Source organism: Trachemys scripta, chromosome 4 (assembly GCF_013100865.1).
Source record: "Trachemys scripta elegans isolate TJP31775 chromosome 4, CAS_Tse_1.0, whole genome shotgun sequence".
Lineage (NCBI taxonomy): Eukaryota > Metazoa > Chordata > Testudines > Emydidae > Trachemys > Trachemys scripta.
In genome coordinates, this window is record NC_048301.1 from 101,753,677 (window position 1) to 101,775,028 (window position 21,352).

At 40.3% G+C, this 21,352-nt stretch overlaps 1 protein-coding gene across 18 annotated transcripts in view; it reads right to left on the reverse strand.

Moving 5' to 3' along the window:
* Positions 1–21,352, reverse strand: part of PLEKHA7 (pleckstrin homology domain containing A7) — a gene marked incomplete at its 3' end in the record, with an annotated part of 276,779 nt that overhangs the window by 89,545 nt on the left and 165,882 nt on the right. For 15 of the 18 annotated variants that reach the window (XM_034770145.1, XM_034770144.1, XM_034770154.1 and 12 more), the window contains 1 exon segment: positions 15,057–15,140. In XM_034770145.1, coding sequence (XP_034626036.1) covers positions 15,057–15,140 — 84 coding nt within the window. 18 annotated transcript variants of the gene reach the window in all.

Here is a 21,352-nt window from a genome sequence, read left to right on the forward strand (position 1 = left end):
GCTTTAGTGTCCAGTTTTAGCAGGGAGTTTTGAGATGTTCTATATATACAATTTTGCCTTACCCTCATGTGAACCATTAACCTATACTTTCTGCTTCTCATTAGATTCCCTATTCTCCTCTTTCTAAGGTACATTTTACAGGACGTGGAGATTGCAGACCTCAGTTGACCTTTTTGTACCTCTGATTCTTTTTTTAAGGCTTAATTTGAACATGTCCTTCTCCACTCTTATTTTTCTAGTCCTTGTACCTAGCAGGAAATTCCAGCCTATTTCCAGTAAAGATGTTAAGGTATCCTGCATTTCATCACATGTTCATCCAAAATAATTTAAAGCACTAGATTTAAGAGCACCAAGATGGCCACTAAAAATAAAATACAAAATTTACAAAGAGAGTGGGCATCTCTCAGGAAATTGGCTGGGCCTTGAAGAAATTAATCTCTTGTTTTTTTATGACAGTTTGGGGCATTAAAATCCAAAATTTAACCCAAATCACAAATTAGGAAGTTTTAAAGACTGGGAAAGCCATGGAATATGGAATATGGTTGGCATGGGCGGCACGTGGACTGCTGGCTGGGAGAGGCTAGCCCCCACCTCCATCCCTTCCGGCCGATACCTGGCCCCAGAGTGCCAGGTGGCCAGGCAGTGCAGCTCAGCCCCAGAGCACCGGTCAGGCAGGCAGTGCAGCCCCAGCGCTGGAGTGCCAGGAGGGCAGGCAGAGCGGCCCCAGCCAGACACACCCCGCAGCCCCAGAGCGCTGGGAGAGCGGTCCCCAGCACCAGCCCGAGCCACTGCACAGGGGATCTGGGAAGAGCGGGCCAGAGCAGGAAGCAGGAGGAGGCCTGGGGGCGGAGTGTGGGTGGGATCACGCCTGGCTGTTTGGGAAGGCACAGCCTTCCCTAGCCTATGATACCCGCCGCCCATAATGGTTGGCCAGCTGTGCATGCTCTCTCTCTCTCTCACACACACACAATCTAACGTATTTAAAAATCAAAACTAACTGGACCATTCTCCCATGGTAACAATACCTTTAGATTAGGCATTATGTGTCACAATACAGGGTAATTGTACCTGTAGTCCCACTCTATGGGCCAGCAAGGGTCCCCATTCTTGGCTCCAGCACCCCAGCCATCGACTGTCTTGGGTGCAGACATGCATCTTTCTCCTTTCTGATGGGTTTGCTTTCAGGCTGCAGTTCCCTGACTGTACTGTGAAATCCCAAGAAAAAGTCTAAGCTGTTTTTTTTTTTTTTGCCTTCTCTTCCCTTATAAACTTTTAGCTCAGCTTAGAGCACAAACCGTTGAAGTGGGAGATGCAGGTTCAATTCCCCCCGTCTGCCTAATCTTCAGAAATGATTTGAACTTAGGTCTCCCAATTCTCAGCTGAGTGCTTTAACCACTAGGCTAACCACAGTGGAACAACTCCAACAAGAGAGACTGAGATACCCTTACCCATAGTCCATATATATCCCATGGCTCAGTAGTTAGGCTACTTTTCTGAGAAGTGGGAGACTCTTCTCCACATCAGACAAAATGTGGAATTGAACTGGGGTCTCCCCACATTCACTGAGCTAAAAGTTTAAGGCAGGCACCCCTACCATCACCTACTTGTGAGTTTAGATGTGCTTTGGAGAATGCCTACCAGATCAGGTCCTGCAATGCCTCATCTAAGGACGCTAATGGGGTTTAGGTGGGAGATAGGCTTCTAGGTGCGTAGGATTAGACAGCAGTGAGAAACTTACATGCCATGAGAACATTAAATAGCAGAAATGTAGGTGCCTACAAAATTAGGCAGAAGCTGAGTGGGGGGTCAGAGGATCCCAGTGGTACCAAAATGTTGGACTTAGGCACCTAAGTCCTTTTGAAGATTTAGCTCGAAGTACATTTGCCTGACCCAAAAAAACCACTGCACACCTGTCAAACTTTCTTTTAATACGGACATTTGATAGACATGCTTGATTTGATAAATCTGAGTCGAGTCAGTAGTTTCACTCAATTTAATCAAATTACCGGAAACTACACTTCCTGCATTGTATAAAGAGGCTTACTGTGCAATACGGTAACACCTTGCTAAATTGAGACATTTGATGTTTATATTACTACATAATCTCTCTCTAAACAAAATGAAAAGCTCAGTGTTGGAATGATTAACATTTTATTTCCAATGTTTACATGGCAATGATTCATAAACCTGTTAAGAACATAAGAGAGGCCGTACCGGGTCAGAACAAAGGTCCATCTAGCCCAGTATCCTGTCTACCGACAGGTTCACTCCCTCTGGGGCACCTGGCATTGACCACTAACAGGCAATGATCAAGTGATCTCTCTCCTGCCATCCATCTCCACCCTCTGACAGACAGAGGCTAGGGACACCATTCCTTACCTGTCCTGGCTAATAGCCATTAATGGACTTAACCACCATGAATTTATCCAGTTCTCTTTTAAACTCTGTTATAGTCCTAGCCTTCACAACCTCCTCAGGTAAGGAGTTCCACAAGTTGACTGTGCGCTGCGTGAAGAACTACTTCCTTTTATTTGTTTTAAACCTGCTGCCTATTAATTTCATTTGATGACCCCCAGTTCTTGTATTATGGGAATAAGTAAATAACTTTTCCTTATCCACTTTCTCCACATCATGAGTGATGTGGAGAAAGTGGATAAGGAAAAGTTATTTACTTATTCNTACCTGTCCTGGCTAATAGCCATTAATGGACTTAACCACCATGAATTTATCCAGTTCTCTTTTAAACTCTGTTATAGTCCTAGCCTTCACAACCTCCTCAGGTAAGGAGTTCCACAAGTTGACTGTGCGCTGCGTGAAGAACTACTTCCTTTTATTTGTTTTAAACCTGCTGCCTATTAATTTCATTTGATGACCCCTAGTTCTTGTATTAGGGGAATAAGTAAATAACTTTTCTTTATCCACTTTCTCCACATCACTCATGATTTTATATACCTCTATCATATCCCCCCTTAGTCTCCTCTTTTCCAAGCTGAAGAGTCCTAGCCTCTTTAACCTCTCTTCATATGGGACCCGTTCCAAACCCTTAATCATTTTAGTTGTCTTTTTCTGAACCTTTTCTAGTGACAGTATATCTTTTTTGAGATGAGGAGACCACACCTGTACGCAGTATTCGAGATGAGGGCGTACCATTGATTTATATAAGGGCAATAATATATTCTGTCTTATTCTCTATCCCCTTTTTAATGATTCCTTACATTTGCTTTTTTGACCGCCTCTGCAGACTGCGTGGACATCTTCAGAGAACTATCCATGATGACTCCAAGATCTTTTTCCTTACTTGTTGTAGCTAAATTAGCCCCCATCATATTGTATGTATAGTTGGGGTTATTTTTTCCAATGTGCATTACTTTGCATTTATCTACATTAAATTTCATTTGTCATTTTGTTGCCCAATCACTTAGTTTTGTGAGATCTTTTTGAAGTTCTTTACAGTCTGCTTTGGTCTTAACTATCTTTAGCAGTTTAGTGACATCTGCAAACTTTGCCACCTAACTGTTTACCCCTTTCTCCAGATCATTTATGAATAAGTTGAATAGGATTGGTCCGAGGACTGACCCTTGGGGAACACCACTAGTTACCCCTCTCCATTCTGAGAATTTACCATTAATTCCTACCCTTTGTTCCCTGTCTTTTAACCAGTTCTCAATCCATGAAAGGACCTTCCCTTTTATCCCATGGCAGCTTAATTTACATAAGAGCCTTTGGTGAGGGACCTTGTCAAAGGCTTTCTGGAAATCTAAGTACACTATGTCCACTGGATCCCCCTTGTCCACATGTTTGTTGACCTCTTCAAAGAATTCTAATAGATTAGTAAGACACCTGTTAAGACATCCTAGGTAGTTATTAAAAAATAGCAGGATGGGGTGTCAATCCAATACAACATGAGAGAATAAAAGAGAAAGGGTATATTTAATCTGTACCTGTGTCAGTGTAGTAATTCCTTTAAAATAATTAAAACCTATTTTTTCATGTCCCTGTTGGAAACTTTTCTGAAAAATAGCCAGTTGATTAATATTAAACAAATGTATAACTCTCCAGCTAAAATAATGGCTTGTGAGCCACCCGTGCGTTGATCCAAACTACCTGCAACTATATAAGAGCTAATGAGAACAACCGAAAAGAAAGGATTAATCATATCAGTTTCTACCTGGCATTTCAAGGATGAATTTACATGCTCATCAAAACGAAATCAATCCAGAACATAACCCAATTCCACACACAACACTCAAATGCAAGTCTCTTAATTGTCAATTAACAAAGAGGACATCCTTAGCCAGTTACTATTTTAAATAAAAAGGAAATATATGTAGAGACAATCCCATTTTACTGTCTGGAACACTCAAGCATATTAACATTGACAGAGTTAAAAACAAAGTTACTTTTACAAATAAGTAAAGAAAACCCATAATCCATATTCAACATCATCAGTTCAAACGCACCTATACCAGAGTTTAATGATATCTATTATTCAACAACAGCTGCGCTGCCGTAACAGTGGCATGTTATTCAACTTACTTTTTCAGTTCTCTTTCTCTCCCATCATACAAGCACACACACAGGCACATACTCAGGGGAAGGTTAGCTAATCCAAATGATTACACCTTACTTGGCACACATTTTTGGAAAACTGCCATTTGCTGCAGTTGGCATTCTGGACCTGTGTGAATCAATATAAAGCCCGTGAAAGCAGGCCGTTTGGTACAGTACCTCCTGACTCACTATGCCATTCCCCATCATACCTAGACTGCATTCCTATCTATATGGAGAGCACATTTAATTGATTACAAAGAATTTCTTGGCAAACCTCACTTGTTTTTACAAAACAACAAAATCCAATACTGCAGCATTTTCACCAGCAACCGGAATGTTTAATGTCCATGAGATGGCTAATTCAGTTTTCCTAAAAGAGATACAATACTTAACCTACAGAAAAAAACCTGTATAAATAAAAGCCACAAACAACCTTCTGTTACTGAATCAAAACAGCTTCAAATTAATCTGTCTACCTTTTAATTTAATTAAACCTTCTACTCTTTTAGGCAGAAAACTAAATAGCCTAAGTTTATGTTTCTATATCCCAGGTATTTTGGTGGGGGTTTTATTCACCATTTTTTGCTGCCATAGTAACCAAATACAATGGATGAAACAAGCACAAGGCTATCTCTCAAGGGGTGGTGTACTGGCTTGATCAACTGCAGTTACACAGAATACAAGCAAACAGGCACGATAAAACTCAGGCTTGATTAATTAAAACACAAAAAACGTGCTTGTATTTTGTATTGAAGTAGTCCATACCTCAAATTATGATTTCATATGCAAGTGTACTACTACTAGCCCATACACAGTGGAAACTTTTAAAAACATCCAACACAAATATCAGTAGTTCACAACAGATTCAGTTTCAAACATGCAGCTGTTAAAACACCTGCTTCTTATTAGTATGCATGTAAAAATAACTTTTTGAAAATCAGTGCAATATAAAGTGAAATATTTAAACAATTATGAATATTTGCTCTTAGCACTGCTTCACCATAAAAGCAGTTTTAAAACTTTTTTTTTTGATCTAGTCTGCTTTACATAATATAAAGTCCTGATTTTAAATTCATGCATTTAAAAGGAGTGTTTTCATGAATTTTAGCCATACTTACTATGCAAATATATAAAAAGGATCTTCGAAGTGAAGTAAAGTAAGAACTTTTAGGTTGCTTGTACTTTTGTCTTAGGTAGTACTTAAATATATTTAGGACAAAGTTCATATTTTTAAAAGGTCCAACTTCAATAGCACAATGCTCAGTTTCAGAGATGAACTCCATACAGAAAATGTAATTTCAGAGTTTGATTCCTGGGATTGTACTGGGAATACTGTGAAAAACAAGTATTATACAGCAAGAGTCACTTCTACGGAATCTTTTTTCCCAGCTACACTCAGAGCAGAACAGTTCACATTAGAGCTGTACTGAAATTCTAATTCAAATAGGTATTTAGCTGAAATTCCATCAAAATACTGATATTCCATTTCAGATAAATATTTTAATTTAAATCTAGAAGATGATGTGTCCCAATATTTTAGTGTGGTGATATGGTCACCCTAAAAGCTTGTGCAGAGGTGGAATCGAGCCACGTCCCTATAAAATGGATTGTCTGTGTGGGTGACAAAAATGGACTTGTCTTCGTTTATTCAGACCCCTACCGTGGTGAGAAGGCATCGAAGGGACTGTATCACGGATAAAACTTCTTGGCGAGACTGTCCTACAAGGAGTCAGTTGTCCAGATGCCAGGGGTTTATGGTGTTCCCATACCTGATCTGGGCCACCACCACTAAGAACACATTTGTGAACATGTTGAACACCATCGCAAGCCCAAAGAGAAGGACATAGAATTGATAATGCCAACCCAGGCCAACCCTAGAGAGCAGGAACTTCCTGTGTTAATGTCCACATGACAATATGTGTCTTTCATGTAGAGAATTACGTATCACACTACCTCCTGAAGGGAGGGGATTATAGGTGCCAGTGTAAGCATCCTGAATTTCAGCTTTCTGATGCAGATGTTGAGCTGCCAAAGATCCAGAATGGGTCTCCATTCCCCGCCCTTTCTGGAGATTAGGAATTAAGGGGAATAGAACTCTCTCCCTTGGTACTGGGGGAACGGGGGGAGGGGATGCTCTCTAATGTAGCAGAGAGTTTGCCTCCTGTTGAAGAATCAATTGGTGAGAGGGGTCCCCAAATGGTAGGAAGTTTGTATGGAGGGAAGGAGAGGAATTCTATGGAGTAGCATCTGACTCAGATAATGAAAATAAATACATGTCATTCTGCATTGCTTTGGATCGTTATCGAGCAGAACCCATTATCGGCATGGACGCATGTCCTCTGGAAGGGTGGTTGAAGCATGAAGGGACATATGAATCTTTAGCGCATCTGGCACATAAATATCTTGCAATGCCAGCAAAAACAGTGCCATGTAAACACCCGTTGTCCCTTTCAGGTGACACTGTAAACAAGAAGCGGGCAGCATCATCTCCTGCAAATATAAACAAACTTGTTTGCCTGAGCGATTGGCTGACCAAGAAGTAGGACTGAGTGGACTTGTAGGCTCAAAAGTTTTACACTGTTTTATTTTTGAATGCAGTTTTTTTGTACATAATTCTACATTTGTAAGTTCAACTTTCATAATAAAGAGATTGCACTACATTATTCATATTAGGTGAAATCAAATATAATATAAATTGAACATTGTACACTTTGTATTCAATATATTTGAAAATGTAGAAAACATCTAAAAATATTTAAATAAACGGTATTCCATTATTCTTTAACAGTGCGATTAATCGCAATTAATTTTTTTAATCGCTTGACAGCCTTAGTCTATTTATGCAATATGTAAATATGTTCTGATTGTCTTTCAAAGTACTTCGGCAGTAACTCCTATGTGGGTAAAACACATTCCTTTGTCTGATGCAGGCCTGTTTTTCCAACCAGCGTTGCATGCCTGATTTAAACACACTTTAGTCATAATTCTATCATATATCCATAGCTCTTAAGTATACTAATGGTCAATGAGTTATTTTTCAAATGATACCTCAAGGCATATTTTAGACACAGATTATTACAATAGTGTATAAGGTGTGAATACAGGGGTGATAAGTGTCACATTTCCACTCTTCCTGTGATTTCTAATAAAGTATAGAGAAGTCACTACCACCTCTATTCTGCAAATTATGACAATCTTGATTGCTCATTTAAAAAAGTCTTCCCATAAGCACCTTCATGTTCCCGCCCATGCTTCCTCATTATGCTATCTCAATATGCTCCTTTGAATCCCTCCTTAAAACTTCTCTGTCATGATGCTTACAAAAAACCTTGTCAACGGATAGGCAGTTAGCTTGCTGTGACTCCCATTTTTGATTTTTGATCCTGCCCAGTATTGTGCTTGTGCTTCCCTCCATCTGTTTTACGTAATTGTGGTATACTGTCTTATACTTAGATGTCAAGCTCTGAACATCATATGTTTGTACAACACCCAATACAATGGCACACTGGCCATGCTACCATAATGCAAAAGTCTTAAGACTATCAAACAGGTTGCAACAATGTAAGATAACCATAAGTATCTGAAGGCAATCTAAGGCTTTAGATTGATTTAAGCTGGTATAAGGCCTTAGATCAGAAACTGCAAAGAACATTCCAAAAACCACAATTTAGGAGAACAGCAAAGGGGCTAGGTATTTTGCTTGAGAATAGGAAGACACAAGTTAAGCAGAAGGAATCTGGTAATGACTCTCCATTTTCAGAACTAACTATTAAGGTCATCTCAGTCTAGGAGACAGAACTGACCTAACTTTGAACCAGTTTGAACTGATTTAAGGACTTGCTGATATTAAACATGAACTAACTTAAAAGTACCAAACTGATTTCCTTTAGACTCAGCCTGTTTTCTAAATCTCATCAGGGTTTCAAAATGAAGTTTCAAACTTAAGCCCATTTTCCTGTTGCTGTGTCTAAAAATTATGCAGCTAAATTTTTTCAATGAAAAACATATTTTTCGGTCCTGCTGATATAAAAAAAAAATACAAATTTTGCTCAAATTTCCTTAAGAATTCATTTTCAAGCAGAGGTCAAGCATGAAAAAATATTAGCCCAATATTCCAAAAAGTCAGGAGTATCTGAAGATAGAAGATTAGAATGGAAACGGTTTAGTAACTTCACCTATTGTAGTTCTCACTATACTATTATACCATATTCCTTTAAGGCTGGTACTGTATATTTGGCATTTGCTTTACCTTCTAAGGTAGATTCAGCACACTCAAGAAAGTTAATTCCAATTCTAGAGGCATAGTACTGGTTCTAGCAGTAGTAAACTTGGGAGGATATCATTTAATTTTTTCTGTCTCTAAAAAATGGAAGTTATTCACCTGTAACTGCAAGTTCTTTAAGATGGTGGTCCCTATCTGTATTCCGCACATGGGCACACCTGCACACCATGCACTTGAATCCAGAGATTCTTAGTAAACAGTGTTTGTTCGCCTGCATATCCACAATTGTCCTCCTCATAATACAGACCAAGGGCATATGAGGCAGCATGGGCCGATGCCTCTACAGTTCCTTTTTTTATCGCAACTCAAAAAAGATCCGAAGGAGAGGGGAAGGAGGGTGGGTAGTGGAATAAAGTGGAAACCACACATCTCAAACAACTTCTAGCTACAGGTACATAACCTCCATTTCTTATTTGAGGCTGGTCGCCATGTGTATTCCACATGTGGGTGACTAACAAGCAGTACTGAGACCAGAGGGGGATGTGAGGATGCAGTCAGGAAAGCCTGAAGAACTACAATCCCTATAGCTGCATCTGCAGCAGAGGCCTAATCTAGCGCATAAAGCTTTGTAAATGTGTGACTAGAGCTCCAGGTAGCTGCTCTGCATATGTCCATATCTCCTGGAGAGATGCTGTGGAGACAGCTTGTGCTCTTGTGGAGTGGGCCCTTATTCCTTCCAGGGGAGGGACACACACTAATTGAAAGCAAACAACAATACAACCGGAAATCCATTTAGAGATTTTCAGAGAAGATATTGCTTGTCCTTGTGACCTTTCTGCTATAGTGACAAATAATCATGATGATTTTCTGATTGGTTTGGTCCTTTGCAAGTAGAATGCCAGGGTGCATCTGACATCCAGAGAATGAAATCTTTTGTTGTCTATAGAAGCATGTGGTTTTAGGAAGAAAACCAGTAAGTGGACAGGCCGATTGACTTGGAATTCCAAAATTATGCTAGGGAGGCATTTAGGATTAAGACAAAGAAAGACCTTCCCCTTATAAAAATCGATGTATGGTGCGTCAGCCATAAGTGTTCCCATCTCACTCACCCTTCTAGCTGAAGTAATAGCAACTAAAAATGCAACCTTCATGGAAAGGTGAGGCATACAGCACAAGGCCAAAGATTCAAAGGGTGGTCTGGTAAATACTGACAGGATGAGATTGAGGTCCCATTGAGGTGTAGGCTTGACCACTGGAAGGAAGGTCCTGACTAGGCCCTTTAGGAATCTAATCGTTGTTGGATTGGTAAAAATGGAACCCCCATGTACTGGAGGAAGGAAGGCACTGACTGCTGAGAGATGGACCTGCAATGAGCTAATGGAAACACCTGAGTTCTCCAATAACAGGAAATAATCTAAAATGACTGGGATATCTGCAGATTCTGAGTAAGACTCATTGTGCCTTGCCCAGGCAGAGAAGCATCTCCCTTTTAGCTAGGTAGCATTTTCTAATGGAATCTTTCCTGCTCTGAGTGAAAATGGATCCAATGGCTTCTGAAGATGATCATTCTAGTTCTGATGCCCATCCAAAGAACAGGCTGTGAAGTGAAGTAGGTCTGGATTGGAGTATCTGATTTTGCCATTCTCCTGAGCTACAAGTTCTGGGAAGGGGCAGACCTTGATAAGAGGATTGGTTGACATTGTCAAAACATCCAGGAACCAGAACGGTCTGTATCAGCTGGGTGCTATGAGAATGACCCTGCCCATATCATAATGGATCTTTCTCAAGACTGTGGTATCAGAGGGATGAAAGGAAAGGCCCATCTGAACTGATCTGCCCATGATAATCTAAAAGCATCGCCCTGGGAGGCATGGCCCATAGCTGCTCGAGACCAATACAGGGGAAGTTTTCTGTTCATTCAGAATGCAAAGAAATCCTTTTGCAGTGTACACTGAGTGAGTAACTTGCTCAGGACAGAGTCATATACCTTCCACTCATGCTCTGCAGAAAAGTGCTTGCTAAAGTTGTTAGCTAGAGATTCTGAACACCTGATAGGTATGTGGATAGCATTGTTTCTGATGCACCATTTCCATAACTGACTGTTTCCAGGCCAAGGGAAAGGGATCTTGCTCCACACTGCTTGTTTAGATAAAAAGGACCATGGTGATATTGTCCAACATTATTTGTGTGAATGTATGAGCAAGAGAAAGGCCCTAAAGGTCAGGCAGTTACAGCAGGTTGATATGCAGCCTGGCCTTCTATGGGGTCCAAGTTTTCTTGTATAGTGTGGTTGTTCAGGTGAGCACCCCATCCCAGAAGGGATGCATCTGTTATGATGGTGGCATCAGGGGTAGGAGGGATCTAGAGGACTCTCACTTGTACTCATTCTGGGTTTGATCACCAAGTGAGAGGCTATGGAGTTCTGGAGTCACTCTGGAGTTCAAGTGGTTTTTGTCTAATGAGTAGACAGACCAGAGCCAGGCCTGTAGGCAGCGTAGAAGAAGTCCAGTGAATGGTATCACAAAAGTACATGAGGTCCTGTGGCCTAGTAGGGAATGACATCCTTTGACTATAGTTTTTGCATTGCAAATGATCTGCTCATTAATTGGAATCTTTCTGCTGAGAGGAAAGCTCTTGCTAAAATTGCGTTCACTGTCATGCCAATAAAGCATTCCTTGGGGTGGCGGGATGGTGGGGGGTCAAAGAGGACTTTTCTTTGATTATGCATACACCCATCACCACTAGAAGATGGAGCAGGAACAAAATTGCCAACCTGATTTTGTGGTTGGAATGACTTGTTAGGAGACAGTCATTCAAATATGAGAAGACTACGTAGACATGATGTCTCATTTAGGCTGCACCATTGAGAATACCTTCGTGAATACCCATTGCACTACTGCTAGTCTAAAGGGAAGGACTCTGAACTGGCAGTGTTCCTGACCTACCAGAAACCAGAGACATTTTCCAAGGGATAAATGAATATCCACATGAATACAGGCATCCTTTATGTCAAGAGCTGCAAACCATATTTCCTCCTGTAGGGAGGGAATTCTTTGATGCTAGTGTAAACATCTTGAATTTTGACTTTCAAATAAAGATGTTGAGTGTCAAAGGTCCAGAATGGGTCTCCACTTGCTGTCTTTTTTGGGACTAAGAAGTATGGAGAATATAACCATCGCCCTTGATACTAAGGTGGTACTTGTTCTATTGTACTTCGCTGAAGGGAAAAAAAATATGCCTCCTGGCAAAGAATCTCCTCCTGAGAGTGGTCCCTGGAGAAGGGTTGGGAAAGGAGGCTGGGGTGGGGGTGGGGGAGGAGAAGAGGGAGAGGAATTTGATGGAAAAATCATGGTGGATGATTTTTAGAACCCACTTGTCTGTTGTGATTGAGTTCCAATTGTGGGTGAAAAGTGAGAGATGGCCCCCAAAGATGGGGGTGGTGTGCTAGAAGTCATTGGCATCAATAAAGGCAGGTGGTTCTCAACCAAGGTGCCAAACATAACCCTTAGTGGACGGATGGGAATGGGTGGAGGTCATAGCAGCAAAGGGGACTGAAAATGGAGGTCTTTGAACTCTCAGTCACTTGAGTGGAGGCTCAGCTGGCGGCAGAATGGTTGTGAAGGGGACAGTCCTGACATATACTTCTGCCTCTGGTGTTTTCTCTTTAGGGCTGCGGTGTAAATTCCCAGGCAGTAGAAAGCTGATCTAGAGTCTTTCAACGATTGTAGGGACTCAGTTTACTCACTGAAGAATTGGAGCATAAGCTTTCGTGGGTGAATGCCCACTTCATCAGACGCATCTGATGAAGTGGGCATTCACCCACGGAAGCTTATGCTCCAATACTTGTTAATCTTAAAGGTGCCACAGGAACCTCTGTCGCTTTTTACAGATTCAGACTAACATGGCTACCCCTCTGATAGTTTACTCACTGAATCTCGCTCTGCATCTCCCTCAGGAACCCTGAAGAGTGAAGCCAAGACTCACCTCATTACTATACAAATGGCTAGCCCTCTTGATGCCGTGTCCATTGCATTCACTGAAGCGTGTAGGGAGGTTTTTGCCACTAGTCTGCCTTCCTCAATTTAGGCTCTGTCCTCTAGGGGAAGTTTGTCCTTAAAGTCTGTCAGTCTGGAGTAGTTATTAAAATCATATTTCACTAATAAACCTCAACAGTAAGAAATGCAAGCTTGTAGAGGAGAATATCTTTCTTTCTGAAAGGTACAGCCTCTCCAAGCCCATGTCAGATGGGGTTGCTTTAGGGTGTTGTAATCTTGCTCCGTCTGTGACTACCTGCACCTCCAGCAAGTTGGGCTCTGGATGAATGAAAAGAAACTCAGCTCCTTTGGCCAGGATAAAATAGCACCTTTCTTTAAGATGTGGGGGCGCAGGACAGTGGGGTATGACAGACCACCTTGTCTGGTTCCATGATGCCCTCATATACCGGGAGAGCCATTTTGCTGGGACTCATTAGCTGCAGGATGTCAAGAACCCGATGCTGGGTATCTTGGACTTCTTCTTCCAGTGGGATCTGGAGGTCATTTGCTATCCTTTGCAGGAGCTCTTGGTACTGCCTATGGTTGTCCAGGGGAGACGGTGATCACTTAGTTTGGAGAAAAAGATTAGATCCTCATCGGTGCCTGTAGATCTAGATCGATTTTCTCATCTTCATACTCTGATCAATCTGATAGATTGTGTGTGGAACAGTGCAGTAAGACTTGTGGACAGATCTGGGATGTCTGTCATATGGATCCCACAGGCCCCAGTATAGCCAGTACAAAGAGTGGACTGGTTGAGGGGAACTCCATGGCATCAGGTACTAACAGTCCCTAAGATAGTCATATCTGGGAGAAGGGTGTCTGGATCTCCTTGATTACGTCAGGACTCATCTCTCTGCAAGGGGATTATGGATTAGCTGGAGTGTCTCACTCATCCCAGTAGGAGACTTGCTCTCGTTATACCAATGTGGCCATCGGTGCCAGAGGATGAACATTCCTACCTAAGGGTTCCCATGTTGTCAAAGTAGTTTCCATGTAGCAATGTCTCTCAGGAGAACCAGGCCCGAAAGGAGAGGAGAGTGAGAATAAAGGAGGAAGATATTCTCTTGCAAGACATAAGTGTCTGCATGGCCTGGTGTTTGGTGCATTCTGGCCGTTGGGACAGATGATTCCAATATGTCCCAAAATGTTGAGGGTAGACAGTCAGTCCTTAGAAGGGCAGGCCAGTACTGCCAAAGAGTCATGTCTACCACTCTTAGATTTAGCTGGTGGGTGTTGGTCTTTATGTTTAGGAGAAAGGATGCATTGATTTTGACTCTTATGTGCTTTATCATCCTGCCCAGGAATCTTAAGCAGTCCTGAACCCTTACGATCCATGCACAAAGGCTCTCTTAACCTGGATGGAGTTGGAGAGGGGTCTCTTCTGTTAGGAGCAGACCTGGATAGGATCTCTCCTTACTCTTGGGTGAAGCCCTGGATGATGATTCCTTGGACTCAGAAGCTCCAGGCTCCGCTCCAAAACTCATACTTGGAGGGGTGCCCCTTATCAGTTGAGGATGATGTAAAAAGGGGATCTTCCTTGGCCTAGACCAGAGTGAGGTCTCATAGCCTCCTCCATAAGGTGTTTCCTCAACTGAAGCTCATGAGCGTCACAGGGGAAATGAGAGGCATATACTGCACTGTGCCGAGATATGTATTTCACCCAGACAGTAGAGGCAGCATTACTGTTTGTCCCCCATGGAGAGGAGTGAGGGCAAAATAACAATTCTTGAACCCCAGGATTCTAGGCATGGTCCCAGGCCGCAAAGAGGGACTCCCTGAAAGGAGATGAATTAAGCTATCTATGCTATACTAAAACTTTAACTATGCTAAATATTAAAGCTATTCACAATATATATTTACAAGCTGATAAGAAAGAAGCTAGAGAAATCTGCCAACTAGAAGATTCTGACTCACGACATGTGGCAGTCAGAAGGAATTAGAGAGGCGTCAGCCTGCACTGCATCTTAGGCCCTTGGTCCGGAGAACCAGGAGGGCAATTGTGTGGGTGGGGGTCCACAGACACTGCTTACTAAGAATCTCAGGACTCGGACGCATGGCACGCATGCATACCCACCTATGGAAAACACACAGGGACCAACCCTGGAAGAAAAACAATGTTTTTAAGTGCATCCTCTGTATCTGTGTAATATCACTTCTATATAATGAGAAATGTTCAAGTAATTATGATAATAGAGTATGTAAGAAGTTACTTTTAAAGGTCACAGAATGTGTCAAAAACTACTTACTCTTCTTGTAAAATAAATTCAATGTTTTCTGGAGAAATATGTCCTGTCACAGGATGTCTAAATGTCGTGGTCTGCTGGTTATGGCTGAAAGGAGAAAAAAAATGTGATTTAAGTGCTAAGCTTAGTAGAAAATTAGTTTTTTTTTTAAACAGAATTATTTATTTCTACTGATAGTTTATTGTTGCTACGCAAAGATGAATCATATTTCTGTCATGTATTTTAGGACAAATGTTTTCAATTACTCTCTCACAGGCTTGTGGATCTGCAAGTGGCCCACTGCACTAAATGCTAACCAAGCTCATATTTTGAAGCGCTCAGATTGCAATGCTCAGCAAAAGAGAGCCATTGTTTATGACAACTTACATTTTAATAGTACCAAATTATTTAACACTAACATAGAAAGGGCATAATCTGATTTACTAAATTCTGTGAAGCTCTCAGAATATGATATGGCCATAGATTCAATAATTTAGAAACCTACTAGGGACTTTTGAATTTTTAATAAGTTCATTTAGTGAAACTCTTGTGGGAGGTGCAGCACAATTTGCCATAAGCTTTTTATTGTTGTTGTAATGTAATGGAAATTCGTATTTTAAAGTTTGCTAACCACAAGAATATTAGGCAAATTGGCGTAGAAAAAATTATCTAATTTCAGTCAACATCTCAGTTTGGATTATGTCATGCAATGTACATGCTCTAATAAAGTTTTATACCTAGCAAACATTTTCTGAAGCCTTATGCAGAGTTCAAGTCTACAGCACAAAAAATATGTTAAGTCATCAAGAAAAACTGAAAACAATTTTTCAATGTTATTGTTTCAAAGGAACAGTAAGGGTCAGCTGCAATATCTTTAGGTAGCCTCAGTATTCCAAAGAAATTCATTTGTAAAATCTGTTAATCTAATTTTTAATAGATATAAACCAAATGACAGTTACTTAAACTTTGAATTTTTCATATTTTTATTTAATGGTATTTAACTGCACAGCATTCAAAATGCCACATAAATCCAACCAAACAAAGCATTAATATAAAATAATTTTATATAGAAATCAAATTCAGTAATGCAAAAATATGAAAATGTAAACCTATTAAATGATTAATATCTGTATGAGCCAAAAATGCATACTAGATGTCTTTGCAACTTTCCTTTAAAAAAAAAAAAAAAAGGAATTTGATTTTCTTCTCCCATGATACCTAGTCATCTGGTATTCTAGGGTTTGAGGCACCCAGTTGTCTGGTATCCCAGGATGCCCCCAAAATAGATAGAAATGGAATTTATGCAAGTTAGAAGGTATCTATCAAATCTGCACAACAAAAAAGCTTCCTAATTTCCATAAAGACAGCAGCAGGCCTTCCATACAAAGTGACAGCTTGAAAATAAAACAACAAAACATTTATAATGTTGAAATATAAACACAAGAACAACAGGAGAAACCTGAACTAGTGAGTATTCAAGAGTGACAGTCTGTTCTCAGGTTTCAGAGTAGCAGCTGGGTTAGTCTGTATCTGCAAAAAGAACAGGAGTACTTGTGGCACCTTAGAGACTAACAAATTTATTTGAGCATAAGCTTTCGTGGGCTACAGCCCACTTCATCGGATGCATGGAATGGAACACACAGAAAGAAGATATTTATACATACAGAGAACATGAAAAGGTGGAAGTAGTCATGTCAATTGTAAGAGGCCAATCAATTGAGATGAGCTATTATCAGCCGGAGAAAAAAAACTTTTGAAGTGATAATCGAAATGACCCATAGAAGGTGTGAGGAGAACTTAACATGGGGAAATAGATTCAATTAGTGTAATGACCCAACCATTCCCAGTCTCTGTTTAAACCTAAGTTAATTGTATCTAATTTGCATATTAATTCAAGTTCAGCAGTCTCTCATTGGAGTCTGTTTTTGAAGTTTTTTTGTTGCAAAATTGCCACCTTCAAGTCTGTCACTGAGTGGTTAGAGAGGTTGAAGTGTTCTCCCACTGGTTTTTGAATGTTATGATTCCTGATGTCAGATTTGTGTCCATTTATTCTTTTGTGTAGAGATTGTCCGGTTTGGCCAATGTATATGGCAGAGGGGCATTGCTGGCACATGATGGCATATATCACGTTGGTAGATGTGCAGGTGAACGAGCCCCTGATGGCGTGGCTGATGTGATTAGGTCCTATGATGGTGTCACTTGAATAGATATGTGGACAGAGTTGGCATCGGGCTTTGTTGCAAGGATAGGTTCCTGGGTTAGTGTTTATGTTGTGCAGTTGCTGGTGAGTATTTGCTTCAGGTTGGGAGGCTGTCTGTAAGCGAGGACTGGCCTGTCTCCCAAGATCTGTGAGAGTGAGGGATCATCTTTCAGGATAGGTTGTAGATCTTTGACGATGTACTGGAGAGGTTTTAGTTGGGAGCTGAAGGTGACGGCTAGTGGCGTTCTGTTATTTTCTTTGTTGGGCCTGTCCTCTTTTGGCTCTGTCAATCTGTTTTTTCACTTCAGCAGGTGGGTACTGTAGTTTTAAGAATGCTTGATAGAGATCTTGTAGGTGTTTATCTCTGTCTGAGAGATTGGCACAAATGCGGTTGCATCTTAGAGCTTGGCTATAGACAATGGATCGTGTGGTGTGTCCTGGATGGAAGCTGGAGGCATGTAGGTAAGTACAGCGGTCAGTAGGTTTCCGGTATAGGGTGGTGTTTATGTGACCATCGCTTATTAGCAGAGTAGTGTCTAAGAAACGGACTGCTTGTGTGGATTGGTCTAGGCTGAGGTTGATGGTGGGATGGAAATTGTTAAAATCATGGTGGAATTCCTCAAGAGCTTCTTTTCCATGGGTCCAGATGATGAAGATGTCATCAATGTAGCGCAAGTAGAGTAGGGGCGTTAGGGGATGAGAGCTAAGGAAGCGTTGTTCTAAGTCAGCCATAAAAATGTTGGCATACTGTGGGACCATGCGGGTACCCATAGTGAAAGTTATCCTCACACCTTCTATGAGTCATCTCGATTATCACTTCAAAAGTTTTTTTTTCTCCGGCTGATGATAGCTCATCTCAATTGATTGGCCTCTTACAGTTGACATGGCTACTTCCACCTTTTCATGTTCTCTGTATGTATAAATATCTTCTTTCTGTGTGTTCCATTCTATGCATCCGATGAAGTGGGCTATAGCCCACGAAAGCTTATGCTCAAATAAATTTGTTAGTCTCTAAGGTGCCACAAGTACTCGTGTTCTTTTTTAGTCTGTTCTCAATTCTTACCCTAACTGCTCTCAAGGTTTGGTTCCTGGTTAGACAAAGAGTGAGTCAGGAGAAGAAGCTGTTCATATTGTAAAGTCTCTGCCTTTTTTTTTTAGCATGCCATGCTACTGCTAGGTCTGTAAAGATGAACATCACAACTGACATTTTCCAGGGGTACAATAAGGGGAGAAACCTACAGCTTTGTTAAAGCTGTTGAGGAAAGTGTGGGCTGAAGGGGATATTTTTTAGTCATCTTTTGTCTCATTATGTCGTAATTTGTGATTTATGGGATATGCACGCAAAGTACTGAGTGGGTATCTATAGATGTATTTTTAAAATTTGAACAAAACACACACAGCAGCAGCGGCCAAATTCTATTTTCTTCATATGGTCCAAGCAGTTTCAACACTCTCCTCAAATGCTTTAAGTATTCCTTCTAGGTCAGGTCTTCATGCCTATTCAATCTTTGACACTTCTGCTAAGGCTGCCAACAAAGATGCCAATTGTGATGGCAGATTTTGTGATGTCATCACTTTCTCACTAGGAACTGTACTGAACCCACCAACACATTTCACAATCCCAAACAAAACAGCCTTCACATACTCACTTTCAGTCATTATAAATCAAGGGTAGATTTGACCTAGAAGTGAAAAACTATATACTGGAACTAATCCAGAACCATTCAGAAATCTAAGTTAACCTTGAGACCAGATTTATTCTCTCTCAGCACCAAGGAGGATGACAGCCAAAATAACCCTAAGGTTGGAACCTACTTCATATAGTGTGAGTGAGTGAATACGTAACAACACTTTAAAATGTGTATTGTTTGGGCATTTTAGCTGTAGAGAGTATATACAAATATGAACTTCTGTCCCAACCTGACTGACTCATTCTTGTAAAATATATTACCAACACTAGTTGAGTTTTGGGAAGTATAATTTTGCAATAGACTACCATAGAGGGAAAGGAGGTATAACAGTCTTTTCTCCTCTTACCATAGACATTTTGAGTTTCAAAGTTTCTTCACAACCTATTTGAACTATTTCAAGAACTGTATTACCTACGTTTAAGACATTAATTTTACACTGGCAAATAAGACAAAGTGACACTTTTTAAAAAACTACTCTAAAAATAGGGTTTGAATACAAGAACAGACATCATACCGTGGTCAATAGCATGTAGCCAAGAAAAATAGTGGTTTCTGTGGGCCTAAAAGGTATAAATGTAGCTGTTTTTGCCTCATCAGGTCCATAGAATAAAAGGACTGCAAGTCAGAACAAGCTATACATGACAGCAAAATGCCATCAGGCTCTGCTGCTCCCTCCATCTTTCTCCATGTGATTTAATTCTTCTCCAACCCGATTGCTAAATTCCCCTCTGCTACTTGCTACTGTACTATTTTTCAAGCATGTTGCAAGTAAAAGAGCCTGTTCTGATTGGAATTCAAAGACAACAGTAAAAATGCAATAGAAGTGAAACCCTCCTGCTACTTTTATTCTTGGACAATTTAAGAAATGCACAAACTTCCTAAGTCATATCATATCTAAAAAACAGTTAAGACAAAAACATTTAAGAAAAACAACAGCAACCGTCTGAGGCTGGTTTTGAACTTCATTCTCAAATACTAAAGAACCTCCCTCCCAGCTTTTGAAAATATACCACTCTTGTACACCATTCTGCAACAAGTTAATCATGCCATTTTTGAAAGCTCTTGAAAGGTTACTGATTTCCTGTGATTTACAAATTAAAAGAGCATCATACATTTATTCTGTGCCATCGCAAGGATCCCACTTATAAATGTACTGGTACACTGGCTCTAACTCACTCCAACAAGCAACAAAACCAGGTGGGTAAGTAGATTAAGAAAGATTCTATTAGTGTGGCTGTCACACACAAGATATTGTCTTAATTAATCACTACAACCATGTGTATTCCCCTCAATATAAAACTGAAGGAATAGTGTTGGCACCTTGTATGAGAGTGAACATCAATATAATATTTTGATACCAGAGATTGTGCACCTTTGAAATACCCCTTATGAAAAGACTTAGGCTGGGTGAAATTAAAGTATTTTTTACCTATTCATTTTGTGTAACACAAAAACCTATTCAGTAAACTAGCTTCACCATAACAAAAAGCATAAATCAAGTAGGGGGCAACTTGTTGCTGCCAACCATTTATCCATTTTTTCCTCCGTCTGGCTCACAACACACAAAACACAGCCCCCTTCTCTCTCACACAGGAAGATAAGCCACAATGGCTTCTGCTCACTCTCATGACCACATGGTTTAGTCTCAACAAATCAAATAACCAAATCCAATACCAAGCACAATTTAAGAGATCAATCATGACCAACCAATACAGCACAAAATTCATAAAAATAATGAAAAGATTTGCCACAAAATAGTCAATTACACAATCTGCAAATAATTTAGTGCAAAATTACTTCAAAAATTGAAGAAAACTTTTATAAAACCTAAATCTTCTGGAAGTTGTAGTTTAGAAAATTAATTGGCTAAAATAAAAAGTTATGTGCTTATATAATACTGTACTTTAAAAATTCATCATCAGTAGGGATTGAAACTATCATCAGTTTATATGAAGCCTAAATAACGATAAATCTCCACAATCTACTAATAAGGTTCTGAGAACAGGAATGAATACAAACCCTCCAGCATTCAACTATCTCATTTGTAAGCCATAAAGTAGAAAGCTGAAACAATTTAATATGACAACTATGAAAACTGAATAGAACAGCTTTGAAAAAGTTTAATTAGCATATTCTCCTTCAGTAGTTCACAAAACCTCAAATATTTTCTCCTGGATGATTTTTTTTATGTTGACCATAAATTTCAGCATCATAAGGAGAAGGCATTTCCAATTTATACTTCACAGAAGTAAATTCAACATGCAATGTGATCCAGTCATTAGCGCACAGTACTGATGGTTGAGTGATTTGGCTGCACTCATCTGTGTGATCTCAAGCATGTCACTTTGCTTCAGTGCACCTCTATTTTCCCATCTGTAAAATGGAAATAATTAAGTTACCTCAGGCACTGATAAATCACAGGTAAATAG